The 16777-nt window shown below is 34.8% G+C and overlaps 1 protein-coding gene across 1 annotated transcript in view; it reads right to left on the bottom strand.

Moving 5' to 3' along the window:
- The window catches only part of LOC107707608 (receptor tyrosine-protein kinase erbB-4-like), a 229271-nt gene that overhangs the window by 111599 nt on the left and 100895 nt on the right, over positions 1–16777 (bottom strand). The window contains exon 2 of the mRNA XM_016511687.1: positions 8046–8197. Coding sequence (XP_016367173.1) covers positions 8046–8197 — 152 coding nt within the window. The remainder of the gene's footprint in view (positions 1–8045; positions 8198–16777) is intronic.

Below are 16777 nucleotides of genomic sequence, written 5' to 3'. Positions count from 1 at the left end.
CCCTGTATATAGTACGGGAACTTACTGTTAACCTATTAACAGTTTTTTTCCGTATCGTTTTTACAAAATTTTACAGTTAAAATTACACTTATTTTTTACAGTGCACAGATATGTGGTGCAAAAAGGAGAGTGCGCGAAACTTGTCATTTGCAAGTGAAAAACGGGTTTGAGACTCGTAGCAGCAGATTCACGCCATTGTCGTTGTGCACTTGTGTTTGTGCTAGAAAAAGCATCCAAGGGAAAAAAATATATATATGTAAGAAAACATTCTACAAGTGTGCAAATCTTATTGCAAGAATTCAGATACTGATTTGTGGATGTACAAAATTTGTCTGTGACTTCACATTTTTGATGCAGGTGTGTGAATGTGTTTTACACCATATTCATTGCAGCAATATTAGCAAAACATGTGAGCGTATGAGTTTCTTGATTTGTGATTCTGTGACTTCAAATTTACTGGTACACATGTGTGGCTATTCTCTACAACTACAAATTCCGCTGGCTCAGTTGTTTTGCTCCAAAAATACCTACATAGATAATATATAGATCTACAGAGTTATATGTAAAGTTATTATATTTCTACGGGCAGAGGAGAATAGCCAAACCAAAAAAAAAAAAAGCACGCAAACCATTCATAAAGCACACCCAATGGAAAGCGCACATGCCGCTGGTGCTATAGTGCCATCTAATGGTCGCTTATTTTCTTTGGCTCAGCTGCGTGTGGATCGCGTGTGGATTGTGCAAGGCTGAAAGGGCGGAACGAAAGTCTCAAAATTCAAATGAATCAAATAGAATGACTCAGAAGAGATGTCAACCAATACACGCGTGCCGCCTGATCCACAAAAGCACATCTTAATCGCTACATGCTCAAATCATGATACTTTAATACAAAATATAACATTTGTATTCACAAACATGTCTCTGTTTGAACAAAATGCTGCACATTCATGCAATTCTGAATTTCACAGACACAAGTTAAAAGGCGTTTGGTTGTGGATAGTAGGCTAAGATACATCTGTGAATTTTTCTAATCGATGGGTAGATGTGCAGACATTAATGAATAGCGCTGGGTCTTATTAATTGGTAGTTGTTTGTGTGTGGGTTGTGAAATGCTGAAAACTGCGAAAATAAAGTCTCAAAATCCAAATAAATCAAATAGAATCGACTCGAGATGTCAATGAATGCACGCGTGCCACTCGATCCACAAATGCACATCTTCATTGTTGCATGCGCAAATTCTGATACACTAATGGAAAAGAAATCATCTGTATTCACAAACATGTTTCTATTTGTACAAACCGCTGCACATTCATGCTAATTCTGAATTTCACAGACACAAGTTGAAATATATTTGGTTGTGGATAGTAAGATATATTTGCAACATTTATCAAGTTCATGGATAATTGTGGATGCATTTGTTAGTAAATTTGAGTCTAATTGTATCCCATACTTTTGTATTGTGCTCAGCACGATAGCAAGTTACAGCATCACAACAACAATACAACAATTCAGTCAACAAAAAGTTAACAATAAATGCCCAACTTACATTTCAGACACAATATTTATGTTGTAGCCCTACATTTTTAGCTCAGCCTACAGATCCAAAGGTCGAAGCAGAATTAACTGTTGCGTGTTCCTGAATGAATCAGACGTTTTGAACAAGTCAGTTGAGCAAACGATTGATTGATTCACTCATACACACGTTCCCTTACCGCCACCTACTGGCGTAACGATGTAACCTGCAGAAGGTCTCATAGGACGGATTTACTGTTGTCTGGGTTTGCAAAAAGCTTCAACCTTGAAATATTAGTATAGCACACACAAACCTGTAATGAGGTGAGTGAGCTGGACAATACCCTCTCATTTGGGTGGCTTTGATTAATGACAGGCCCAGTTTCTGATTACATCCTAATTAAAAAGGAAAGCAAGTGGATTTCATGGAGCATAAGATGGAAATGGGTAGAGAGCAAGCGGCAACCTTCCGGTCTCACTCGTGAAACCAAAAAGGAAGTGACTAAAACTGCAATTCATCGACTGGCCGCTAGAGGCTGGCTCCAAAAGGGAGTCAGTCCCATATACTCCCCTTGTTAAAATGCCCAACTTTACAGCAGAAACATGAGAACTGTGAGGGGGGTGAATTTTTTTTATAACTCATCCGTTTAAATTATATTAAGCCTTAAAGTTCTGCATAATTAAGGGCGTGGCCACTTGAGTGACAGGTGGATTGCCGCTGCTGTCACCACCGTCGAGCTAGGTGGGCGTGGTTTCAGCAACCAGCTCCCGCCTCTTTGCCCATTTTCGATTATCTGGGAGTGACGCACGGTGACGCGCTGCCAAGATGGCGACGGCCAGCTCCGCCTACTTTAGGCTTCAAAAAAGCTCTTCGGAAACCTACGGGTGACGTCACAGACACTACATCCATGTTTTTATACAGTCTATGGTAGAGAGAAGCAGAGTGTTTTAGTAAAGTAATCGCATGGACTTATTAAACTCATTCACTAAGAGGAAACATAAAGAAACAACTGTAAAAAATGTTAATTTGAATATAATTCATATGCTGTAATTCTAGCAGACCATCATAGATAGATTTTTGCATGGTTGTTTAACCCTATAAAGTCTACTTATCATTACTGAAATTTTCTAAGGCCCCTACATTATCAACTTTGCTGAAAAACTTACACAATCTACTACATGCCTTGTGTCGTCTTATTGATAGTTCATACTTTTTTTAGCAAGTAAAAAGCCTTTTAGTATAATTCAAAAATGTCCACCTTCAGGTTGTGGACACGTCTTTTAGCTGTGAAAACTTTAATTTTTATAAAAGAAACATATGAATAACTTTGTTATTAATATTTCAAGAATGACATTTACTGGACTGAAGCAGTTTAGGTTTACTTGTTTATCCATATATCTTTTTTTGTTGTTGAAAAAAATCATGTTAAACTCTAAGCATCAAACAGGATACAACAGGCTTTTGAGGAACATTTATCTGTTTATTTTATCCCTCAATCATTGTATTGTTTTGCATTATATCATCTTACAAAGACTCATTTATTTACATTACTATCCGAATTTCATCACTTTTTGGCCATATCAATATCAACAGTTGCACCAAATTGCATATTTGTGCATACTAATGTTAAATAAATGTTAATGTTTTACATTTCCTAATGTGGAACATTTTATCCTTTTTGTTCAGCTCATAAGAATGATTAAAATAATTGGATATATGTGTATAGTTTTGACATCTTGAACTACAAAATAAAAATTTATTTGATCTTGCAACTAATTAAAAAACTAACACCAACTCTCACACAGCTTTTTAAAAAAGCCTAAAAGTGTTTTGCATTAAAGGTGGACTGGGCACTAGAGATTTTTCCAAGATGAGAGCTTATTTGAAATAATATTAGAAATAAGAGCATCAAAGCACTCGGTATTCAACAGACTGAAGGAGTTCATGAGGAGGAGACGTCTCCCCAATCTATACAAACTGGGTACAAACACATTCAGTCTGGACACTTTTGGACACATAAAACGTCTAAATGTCATTGGACTAGTTGTGTCAGCATAAAATAGTAAGGTATAAATCCACTGTTAAGGGCATCATAATTTCTGGAGTTTTGTGGCTAAAGCCTTGAATATAATTTTTCTATGTCAAAACCATGACAGTTTTTTCTTATAATAGAGAATTTTTGTCAAGTTTTCTTGCTTTCTGTACTCTTGCCGAAAGAGAAACTAGTTAGAAATAAGGAGTGCTCTGTAACACAGATGGATTCATTTGTGTACAGTGTCTGTTTACATGGTCCAAACTGCCCACTACTCCAGTCTGTGTCGCTTTCTGTCTGTGTTGAGTCAGTTATTTGCTGGTTGTGCTGTCACTGTGAGTAACTGTAATGCTCTCCTGTGCTTATCACCCAAAATGCATTGCATTTAAGGCCATATACTCGAATATGCATTCAATAAGCATATGCAACAAATGTGCAGCACCTGAAATATACACAATATAAAATGCATAAATAAAATGAAACATGCCTTATAGGTGTTACTTAAAACTGATTTATTGGAAATAAGTAGTTTATTTTAAAAAAAAATACAGAAGAATTTAAGATAAAACATGTTTGTCCTGCAGCAGGCAACACATTTAAAAAATATTTTATACAGAAATGTCCTAGTTTTTATTCATACAGTACATATATGTATGTTTGTATATGTATGTAAGCATGCTTGCATTTACTTATGCATTTGTGTGTGTGTGTGTGTGTGTGTGTGTGTGTGTGTGCGCGCATGGGATAAGTGTGGAAAGTTTGCTTTATTATAGTTTGGGAATACCCGTTGACATCTTCATTTAGGAAAAACAATTAAATAAATAAAGTAATTAATGTTTTAACATGTTAATCTGGTGTGATTAATCACAGGAAAAAATAACACTCTAAAATTATTAATGCATATAATGCACCAGCTGGACTTTTTATCTGACAATTCAGACTTTTATTCTTGCAATTCTGAGTTTATATCTCACAATTCAGTCTTTTTTTCCACGCCTTTTTTCTTTCTTTCAGAATTGCAAGATATAAAGTTAGAACTCTAAAACATAAAGTCAGAATTGTGAGGCATAACTTCAAAACTGCATGACAGAACCTTACAACTACGAGGGAAAAAAAATTCTGGATTGTGAGATAAAAAGTTGCAATTGCCTTTTTTATATACTGAAAAAAAAATTTATGAAAGGAAAGGCACAGAGAGTATTTAATACGCAGTGGAGCGGATCCCTCAAAAACTTCCCCAAGGGTCTCTGCTGGTCAGAGAAAAGGGTAGAGAGACCCCTGGAGAGCGTGTTTTTCAACTTAGAGATTGAAATGTGAGAAGGATTTTAATGAGGAGGGAGAAAAGTGACCTGAGAGATGTTCTACCACTGCATAGATCTGTCTCTCCACATGAACTGCATATATGGACTGCGGTGGCAGAGCAACAAATGCAAAGAGGCAATTGTCTGTGGCAGTTCCTGACATTAACACAAGCTGGCAGCTCAGACATTGAGCCACTGTGGTATTCCCACTAAGCAGGCATGGAGGGAGCCAGCAGCCTGATTGATCAGACCTTAATGAAGAGTCAGTCAAACCCTGTAACATCATTAGCTGCTGCTGGAACGCTCAGGCCTTGACCAGGATAAAAACTGACAGTGGACTGTAGGTGTACTTGACAGGCCAAAGTGACACCACCTGCCGATACACAACCTGATCCTGGATGCTGGTAGATTGATGGGGAAACATCAGGACTACAGGTAAACTTTTACTTTTACTTTTACTTTTATTAATTTAGCAGACGCTTTTATCCAAAGCGACTTACAAATAAGAAAAAGTAATTAAAACTAAAAGCTAAAAGTCTATAAATACTATATATATACACATTTAAGAAAATAAAAGAAATTAAATAAAAATGACAAATGCATACAACAACATTTCAAAACTAAACATTTAAATGAAAACAAAAAATAAAGCTAAAAAACAAAAACAAACAAAGGAAACAAAAACCTTTGTTTTAAAGGTAAACAAGAGACCTTTGAAACATGGCTTTGTTCCTTCAGTTGTTTTCATGCACAATGTAGGGCGTGATGAAAAAAGGTGGAAGTGTCACAACAAAATACAAAGGAGATGCATCTATCTATCTATCTATATATCTATCTCTATCTGTCTGTCTGTCTATCTATCTATCTATGTATCTATGAACCATTATTATAATTAAGCACTAATCAAGCATATAATCAAGCACCAATAATTGACAATAATTGAGCACTAAATCAGCATTTATTTTAGCATTTAGCTTTTCATCACAGAAATAAATTACATTTTACAATATATTCACATAGAAAACAAAGTGTGAAAGTGTGGGGTGAGAGTGCAAGGCCAAAGGAAGAACTCGGTGTTGGCAAGCTTTTGCCCCCAAAAGCAAACCTCAGGAACTTCCTGTGATGAGGAAGGATGGAGACATGTGTATCTTTTAGATCGATCGTGCCAAACCAGTCCTCAGACTTGATCTGAGACACGACTTGTTTGAGTGCGGGCGTGCTGAACTTCAGTCGCCTGACTGAGCGGTTCAAATGACTCAGATCTAAAATAGGACGCCACCCTCTATCCTTCCTCGGAATGGTGAAGTACCGACTGTAAAACCCGGACTCTGCTACGTGAGGAGGGACCATCTCGAAGGCCTCCTTCCTCAAAAGAGTAACTACTTCTGTTCCATGACCATCAAATGCAATCAAACAACCAGATGAGTAAACACGGTCTGGTGTGATAAGATTCATATAAAAAATTGAAAATTATATATCTAACTTCTCATAGTCAGATAAATACTTAATTTAATTCCTCAGAATTAAATGCAGCCAAACAACCAGACGAGTAAACACGATCAGGTGTGATAAGCTTCATATCAAAAATCGAAAATGATATATATAACGTTGCCTCTGGCCACTTGGTCACACAAACAACATCAATCTCCTCAGAAAAAAATAGCCGCAGCGGCGAGCTCTTGTTCAGCGGGAAGAAGCACAATCAGCCCCTTATTTCCGAGAGCTGACTGCACGAGCTCCACTCCCCAGTAAATGCTGCTCATAATAGTATAGACATAATGCTTGTGCGACTGTAAAACAGCTCAGCTCCACAGTAAAGCTGCTCATTATAATATAAGGCATAATATGCTTGTGTAACTGATGCTTGTGCATCTGGCGAGCTCATCGACGCAGGTGCTTTTATGCTTCCTATATATATATATTTCAGTTTTTGCAAATAATCATCTTAAGTTCATATCCTAGTTTCCAATAAGAATTTTCCAATTCTGAAATTTCAATAACTGGTTTGGCAGTCTCCAGCACCTCCTGAGGGAAGACACAATATGCTCACCATGGGATCTCCCTCAAACTACACACTCTGTTTTCATTTGCACCATACCATGTGACCTGTTCCTATATTTTCATCCTGATACATTAGAGCCATTATGAGGTGACTTTCATGAAAAGCCATTAATTTATTAAGACTCAGAAGCCAGTTGAGTTCTCTCAGAATAAGTAATACACCTGGTTTTAGTATGAAAAAAAGACAGCCGCATACAGCCTTTTTGTCCAATTTCTACAGTTATACCAAGTTTGGAACCAGAGTAACATCCATTAATGCAAATGTAAAAGAGCTATTTAACCATCAGTGTTGCCAGTAATTGCAGCACCCGTACAAAAGACTGCTAAAAGCTCCAACTGCCTTTGAAATCCAGAAATACACGATGGCTTGCTCTCTAATGTTATGTCACTGGAGTGTTCATATTGAGAGTAAATAGTCTTCTGCTATTTATATATTTATGTAGTATTCTGTTAGTCACACATAATAATGTGCCATATTTTGTTCATTGCATTATTTTAAAAAAGGTGCACAATGCAAGTATCTATCTATCTATCTATCTATCTATTTATCTATCTATCCATCCATCCATCCATCCATCCATCCATCCATCCATTCACCCACCCATCCATCCATCCATCAGAAGTTAGAAGCTTAGAAGCATTAGAAGCTTTCTTCAATTATAAAACATTGCGAAACTTAAACCTTTTCTGTCTGTTAATGATTCTGGCTTTTATTACTGTAAAGCACTTTGTCCAACATGTGTTAAATGTGATATAAATGTGATTGATTGACTGTCTGTCTGACTGATTGACTGACTGACTGAAAATGTTATAAGAGATTTCAATTTCAAATAAAGTTTTTATTTTCCACAAAAATATTAAGTAGCACAACAGTTTTCAACATTGATAACAAAAATAAATGGTTCTTGAGCAGCAAATCAGCATATAGAATGATTTCTGAAGGATTATGTGACACTGAAGATTGAGGTAATGATGCTGAAAATTCAGCTTTGCATCACAGGAATACATTATCTTTTTTTTTTTTTTTTTATAGAAATCAGTTTTTTAAAGTTGTGCATTTTTACATTTGTAATACGATTTCACAATATTGCTGTTTTTACTGTATTTTTATCAAATAAATACAGTTGTGAGTACTTACCTTGAGGAATGACAGGTTGCGGTTTCTTTCAATACTGGTGATCTCCAGATTACCCATGACCACCTCACAGTTCTCGTAGAACTTGCGAAGAGTTTTGTACTGCTGGTCCAAATCTGACAGCGTGCTGAGCTTGTTATCAGTGCCAGGACACACTATAGAGGAGAAAAAAAGAGAGATTGATCAGACCACTAAAACGGTTTTGCACCAGCAGTTCATTGAGTGGAAATATATACAGTTTGCAGTATATTGCCAAAATAAGAGAGGGATCATACAAAATGCATGCTCTTTTTTTTATTTAGTACTGACCTGAATAAGATATTTCACATAAATAATAGTTGAATAGTAGCTTTTTTTTTATTATTATTATTATTGTTTGTTTGATTTGTGATAGCTGTTCAATAGTCCCTTGTTTGTCCTGAATGGTTTTTGGTTTTCCAGCATCTTTTGCATATTTGAACCCTTTCCAACAATGACTGTATGATTTTGAGATCAATTTTTTAGAAAAAAAAAAAAGCTGTGGATCATCCAAGTAACAACACAGTATTAAGAATCAGGCCTACATAAACTTTTGAACGGGGTCATTTTTATGAAATTCAACTATTATTTTCTCTTGTGGACAATATATAAACATCTTTTATGTGAAATATCTTATTCAGGTCAGTATTCAATAAAAAAAAATAACATGCATTTTGTATGATCCCTCTTATTTTGGTAAAATAATTATATCATATATATGAACAAGTTGTGAAGCTGGCTTCATCAATATGTCATTATAACCTGTTTCTGAAAACTGACCAGCTCGGCTCTTGCCTCTATATGAAGACAAATGAGAGCTGGAGAGGACAATTCCCTAACATCCTCTATTAGATCACGGACCTGTGGAACCATGACCACAAACAGGGATTTGTTCAACAGGCTTAGCGAATAACAGAAACTCCAGTCGATAGCGTGGAGTTATAATGTGGGAGGCCACCGGGCTGATGGTGATCGTGATGCTTCTGAAGTGGAGGCAGGAGTAATAAACAGTTATTGAACCCCGGAGGGCGGCTGTTTCTCTACATTACAGCAAGCTATATTACGGCCCACCGCCTGCAGAGCGAACCACTCCATATTATTGTTGTGGACAAATTACACCCTTCCCCGCTAAATGCATTCACTGTCACAGTTAGGTAGTCCCGGAAGACATGGCAGTGCCATGGTGTATACAGAGCGAAGATTTAGAGCTCTGCTGGACAAATGGAGAATAAATTCCCTTATTGAATATGCCATATATCTACTTGGTTGAGAAAAGCAGCTGGTGAGGAGAACAATGAGCCATCCGATACCATGTTTCTCACAAATAGAGATTTCCTCTGTGCTGGAGTTTTGTTTTTTTTTTCTGAGAAATCGCACTAGAAAGGAAAATGTAAGATGTTGATCTTTTTTTCCCCAACCTTTCCTTCTACTTTTTTTTTCTCTCTCAGTGACATTGCTTAAATGTAGAGACTGAGGCAATAAAAAAATAAAAAAAACTTAAATCGCAAAGAGTGTCCCACTTTCACTTTTCACCGGGGTTTAACACACTGAACACAAATGGTATGTAGTAAGATTAAAGGTGCGGATAAAGTACCGACACCCGACATCTTTTACCTACTTTTAAAAAAAGGCATCCTAGAAACATTTCTGTTGGTAAATTTCAATTTAGATAAAAGCTTTTAAATGTGGAAGTCAATTTTTGCCTCAGGGTAAAAAAATAAATAAAGGTAACTGTGAGAAAGTTTAAAATAAAGGTCCATTTTTTTTTTCTTTTTATCTTTTAATTTCGTTTAATCTTTTTGTTCCTGTGGCTCAGTGGTAGAGCATTTTGTTAACAGCGCAAAAGGTTGTGGGTTCGATTCCCAGGGAACACACATACTGGTAAAAAATGTATAACCTGAATGCACTGTAAGTCGCTTTGGATAAAAAAAGTCGGCTAAATGCATAAATTATTTATTTAATTATTATTTATTTATTATTATTTTCAGAGATGAAAACCGACTTCCAAAGTTTGAAAATATGCAAGCTGATGGTTTGCATGACTTCAATTCGATTTCTGCACCAGTGTTAATATCAATAACAAAAACTAAAACTGTTAAAATTGTTTTCATCAATTGAATTAAAGCTGGAATCAATTAGATTATTAGATTTAAAAAAAAAACTTTTGCCATGGCAACTAACTCAAATAAAATAAGTTACTAAAACTGAAATAAAATGAATTAAAGCTAACTAGATATATTTAAAATATAAAAAATAGTAATGACAAACCCAAACAGTAACACATACAGTAAAATTACTAAAACTAAAACTACAATGAAAATCGAACATATAAGAATAAACATAAATTCATTAATATTAATAAATACTGTAATAGTGAATAATAATAAATAATACTAAAATAACACTGTTGTGTACATCACTTATATCAGAGAGAGTCAGTTTATCATTCTTTTTTTTTTATTATGTTGCAGTTCCTAAAGTTACCGGATAACTAATGTGTTTTATTTACTCGCCAAAGCCAACATTTACACACATTTGACAATTGCCGAGAATTGTTACATTATACAGCATGTTACAGAATTAAATCAGTAAGGCCTCAACAATCTTGGCCTTCAACTTTTAGTGCTCTGAGCTTTTACTTTACTATAGCTTAGAGGCAAACGTGTTTCAAATGAAATGTTCAATATAAGGGAGACTGATGTGCTTAAAATCGAAGAATGATAAATGAGAATGTGTCCTTTTGCTCCCTGCTCACACTGACCCAATAATCCATGATCATTTCTGACGCTAGGGGATTCCTTTCCATACTTCAATGGCATTTTTGAACAGAAACTGAGCCCTTAATTTAGAGACTTGAAAAGCCCACATCAGAACTTCAGGATATGGGATTCAGGCAGGATCAATGGAGTGACAGATCACCACATTAACACCCATCCCGCTATTTCACACACTTATCATTCTTGACTCTGTAAACCCAAGCTCCTAGGGCGCTGATGTGCAACACATTTGTTCATCACATTTGCCTCAATGAGATATCTGCACTTTTCAGGTCTCCCAAATGTTTATGTTTTCATCCATGTTCTTAGTATGTTTTCATTGCAAATTTTAACAGTTTATTGGCCTATGTACTGTAATCAACCAACTAACTAACTAACCTACTACGTTTTTATTTTAAGTCTTTTAATAACAAAATGTTTATTTACAGTAACAGTCTGGCAAAAATATATTGCCATCTTGAACAGAATAAAGTAACAATATGAACAATTATTTAATTATCGCAAATTAGATGCATAAAAAATGCTGACTTTAATTGAACACTTAATTTACACAATATTTTCTCAAAATATAATAAAACATATTTGAAAACCGAAAATGTAGACATTTCTGTGCAGGCTATTGGAAGATTTTGGAAATGACATTAGGAAGAATGACCACTTCTGCCATAAAAAAAAAAAAAGATAATTGCAACTTTTTATTTCACAATTCAGACTTTTCTTCTCAAAATTGCAAGTTTATACCTCATAATTGCAAGATAACATCTTGCAATTCTGATTTTTTTCCCCTCAAAATTGCTTTTGTTTTTACTGTTTATATCTATATAGCCATTTATATCGCAGTTTAAAATGGCAAAGTCTCACAACTGTTACTCACAACTGTTACTCACAAAGCTACTTTCACGCAAGAAAAAAAAAATTTAACTGTGAGATATAAACTCTGGTTTGAAAAACTGGATTGAAATTATGTTCACTTTCTCAGTAAATCTTTATATTTGTGAATATAGTATGGGAATAATCAATACTATTTTGATACATTGATTTATGAATATATTTATGTGCAGTTTAATTCATTTAACATATATATTTATTTTTTACATTTTACTGAATGATGAAACTAATATTAATGCAACTATGATAGTGTAAATATTAATCGATATGCTACAGTAAATGTTCAAATAATTGAACCAATTTATGATATTCAGCAAAAACAACAAAATCTTGTAATTGTGCCATCTCTGCAACAAAATTTCCTCCTCAGTCCAACTATGAGTATAAGGGAACAGGCTGTTTTTCCGGAATGTTGGCGATCATTTAACGGCTCAGAGATTGGCCAATGAAATTGCAGCAGTCCCTCATCCATCATTAGCTGACGGGGTCAGAGTGAGCCGCCCTCTCCTCATGCTAAAAACTCCAGTCTGCCCTGAATCATCATTCTCTATCACAAACCTTAATATATGCCATTGATTAAACCAATATCAGCAAGTGACACCAACCCCATTTGGCTATAAGGACATCTATGATGATTTTGGACACAGCTTTCTCTCTCGGTGAGAAAATCATACAGTATAATTCTTAAGATTTCACTTAAAGGATATCTAGGTAATGTTTTGCATCTTAAAATAGCCCTATCATAGCCTAAAATGCAGATCACAACAAAAATCGAGACCCAAATTTGATCCTTTAAGAATGACGCTGAAGACCTGATCAGAGTTTGCTGCCTTTTTAATGAGATGAACCTTAGTTCTCACATTCTGAATCAACAACAATTTGCTTAAACTGCAAAAAGAAGGCTGTAAATAGCAGAAATATGGCATGAAGTGGACATTGCATGATGCAGTCGTCCAATATATAACCAGGTGACTATAAATCAGATTCATGCTGTAATCCATATTCTTATTAAGAGTCACAGTTGCTGAATGTAATATAGTAAAAGTCATATCTCAGGTGAACGGCTATTGTAGGAGGTCACTGAAGCATGCAAACCATGTTGGGAGTAGAATTATGTTCCCAATCCATCAAACTTGGGATCTACCGATGGCATTTTGCTGCTGGGATGAAGTATACGAAGCAACAAATCTACAAAGAAGCGTAGGTAGGTATGGCAGTGTTGTGCACATGACAGGGAACATTCGGTTGAGCAATGTGACGGAAATTGATGTTTGTAATAGACATAATCATGCATCTGCATTCCAGGCTTCCGAATGTAATGTGTTCCCATTGCAGTTAGGCTGTTCATATCAAAATTGACCGTAATATCCCCAGCGATGAGCAGGCAGTTTGATGGTTTCCTCTTGGAAATGAACTCTGTCAAGTGCAATAACATGAATCAGCGTGTGAAGTGCAGAAAGAAGACACATCCCCGGCTCTCATATTTGAGAATTAGATACAATTGCATCCTTGAGTTTTTAGAACAATGCTTCAAAGTATAAGTTCAAAGTATCTAATCTAGACCGTCATTAGATACATTCTGTTGCAGAAATATGGTCTAGATACCAGTCACTAAGTGTTTTATTATGGCTTTTCTACTTCTACTATTTGCATATGATTACCATTTGAATATATGGTTGAAACAGGACATTAACAAACAATCTTTATTGCCAAACTGAGGTCCTTTTTATAATGTCCTATATAAAGATACTGATGTATTACTTTTTGTATTACTGATGGATTTCTTATACACTACAAAACAAGATTATAAATTGGTTAATACTAATTAAAATCCCATCACAGGGACAAGTACACTGGAATGTGAAATGGAAGGTGCGATTTCTACTTGATCTGACTCAAAAAATGACTTTTTATTAATCTAATCAAAAGTAATAGACATATTAAATATAATAACTTTGATTCTTTGTTCTAGCCTAATGTAGTCAGGCTGATTTAGTCATTAAATTATTAGATTATTAAAAGTTAGATATTAAATAATGTGTCTACAACTTTAATATGCCTTCAAATGTTTTAGATTTTACAGAATGAAGGATATTTTTGGTTAACTAACATTTTTAGGTGGAGCCAATGAAATTCATTGGTTTAAATGGGTTTTTGTGTGTGTTAACATGTACAACAAAACTTTGATACTATTAAAATTCAGGTCATTATAAAAATCAAAAAATGGTGGAAGTCACATGACATGTTTTTGAAATTGTAGGCTTTCGATGTCCAGACATACATAGACATGATCGCATGACAAAATCAGGATAATGGGCAAAAATCAGCAATGATGCAATGTTCTGCTTTCTATTCAATTTATTTCAGATATTTTGAGGGGGAAAACAAAACTAGCGTTTCTTCTTCCTTTTTTGTGCATGAAAGTCAGCGGAATGCAAAATAACAATTAAAATCACATCAAAGGAACAAGTACACTGGAATGTGAAATGGAAGGTGCAATTTCTATTTGATCTGACTCAAATGCCTTGTTATTCATCTAATCAAAAGTAATTCAGGCTGATTTAGACATTAAACAATAACTTTGACTGGAATAAAACCGGTTAATTCAGAAATAATTACCTTTAATGGTCTATTCTTTGGTCCAGCCTTATATAGTCAGGTTGATTTAGTCAGATTAAATAATTAGATGATTAATAGTAATAATCATAATAATAATTAATAGTCATATTAAATAATATGTCTTAAATACATTTAGATCATTTAGATTCATTTCTTGTTTAGCATTTTTTATGTGGAGCCAATGACATGTTTGAGTTTAATGGACTTTTGGGTGTTTACATGAAAACTTTGATACCATTAAATTTCAGGTCATTATAAAAATCCAAAAATGCAACAAAACACATGAGTTTTTTTTTTTTTTTAATTGTATGGTTTTGATGTCCAAACATAAATAGACATGATCACAAGACTAAATTGGGATCATGGGCACAAATCAACGATGATGCAACGGTTTTTCTTCCTTTTTGTGCATTAAAAAGTCAGTGGGGTCCAGTGGTCCATGGTATTCATGATATGCACAATAAATAAATAAATTAAAAACAAGTTGTTGAGGGGGAAAAAAAATGTTTAGAAAAAAAAATGTCATTGCATAGACAGAAAACACTATTCACAAACTTTTCTTTTCTTTTCTAATTGTAATAGTAATTAACCAAATCTGTGATCAAATTTGTTAAACTACCTGACAGAGTAGCTGAAGCCATTGTTGCAAAGTAAAACACAAAATAATACACATGATGTGAGGTGCTCAGAGCTCTATTGAAGAGCGATATTATAAATTGCAAGGGAACTAAAAATCTAATTGACACCGAGTACAATATAGTCGTATTGAGCTGATAATAGTGGCTCTCAAAGCAGGAGGGACATTCACATGACTATGGGTTCATAGCTGCACACCAAGTGTAATTTTCTGAAAGTATAATTTTGAAACATGAATTGTAATAATGTGATCAAGTATAATCAGACAACTTGCAGATACTTCACAATGTGTGAAATTAAGTTCAGATACTAGCAAGCCCTATCCATGTTGCCTAGTGTCAAACTGCTATTTGATAATGAAAAAAAAAAAAAACATAAGTGACAAAGAAATGGTTATTATTGACAGGCAATTTGGGCTGAATGTGAACAACATGGACTGAAAGAACAAACTGGGTCCTCAATGTTTTAAATAATCCATTGCAAGAGGATCAAACTCATTGCTCTTCTCCAAAAAATTACACAAAATGATGGCTTAAAAATAAATTCAGGTCACCCTGAAAATATTGACTAAATATCAGTGTATCATATCTAATAATAATTCAGTGGAGACATGAAAACAATTGAGAGATTACCTTTAAATACTTTTCATTTATCTGTCCATTTGATCATTACTGCTGAGAGTGACACAAACTTGTGAAAAAAAAATTGCATATGCACAAATTCTAACTGCTGTGTAATTAAAAGAAATGAACTATTGCTTTAAGATGAAAGCTGTGGCAGGCAGTACAAAAAAATATTCTATAGTTTCTCTGTCTTTCTAACTAATATTGAGAAAGTCCATATCCCATTGTCCTCTCACATCAAAATCCACCAACATATTTGTTTGCTTTAGACTGTTTTTTTGCTCTAAACATTGCTTGATCTGTGCATATTTCTCTCCTGATTCAGATGAGACAACTTTTTCACTGGAGAAAGCAATATTAGGGATAGAGGACTTGTTTAACTGGAAGCAACACTTTGGAGTTAAAAACGTCTTGGTGGATGTTTTTCTTACAAACATGCAGCTTTTCAGTTCACTGGATGAACTTGTTAATTGATGGACTGGAGTCGTGTGGATTACTTGTGGACTATTGTGATGTTTTTATCAGCTGTTTGGACTCTGCCAGCACCCATTCACTGCAGAGGATCCATTTGTGAGCATGTGATAGGGTGGACTGGTCCTTTAAATTATCCTGTAGGACAAACTGAACTCTTCCACATGCCATATTCATGAATGCAAGCAGTGTCTTGAATCTCTAAAACCTTAATGCATTTATTAGCATGTACCTTTATTGAGTAGATAATGCATGATCCAAAAGTGTGAATTATTTAGTATCAGAGGTGAAAGTTAACCATCTACAGAGGTTAAAACATTACTTAAAATGTTAAATGTTCATATGTAATGAGTTAAATTCCTGTTGTTCACATATGAGCTCATTTTCACGAGCTAGGCCTGTAGCAGTTCCATTCAAGGGACAAGGTTACATCATAGCTGGCACATTTGCTAGCAGTAATGTATGTTAAAGTCACTCCACTTTAACCAAGCGGTCTGGTTTTAGTGGATGAAACCATCTGGACATGAGCAGATTTTGTGTCAGCATGTTGACTGAGTTACTTCCTTCGCTCTGGCTCTTTTTCGTAAGGTTGTATTTTACCATTATATATTTTATCATGAAATATATCTAATTGTACCTATTGTTTTTGGATTCTGATCTCTTATAATCTTATATTTGATAGTGGATTCAGGCTATTGCAAAA

This window comes from Sinocyclocheilus rhinocerous, unplaced genomic scaffold (assembly GCF_001515625.1).
Source record: "Sinocyclocheilus rhinocerous isolate Xijiao unplaced genomic scaffold, SAMN03320098_v1.1 scaffold1016, whole genome shotgun sequence".
Taxonomy (NCBI): Eukaryota; Metazoa; Chordata; class Actinopteri; order Cypriniformes; family Cyprinidae; genus Sinocyclocheilus; species Sinocyclocheilus rhinocerous.
This window is presented reverse-complemented; position numbering and strand designations above follow the sequence as displayed.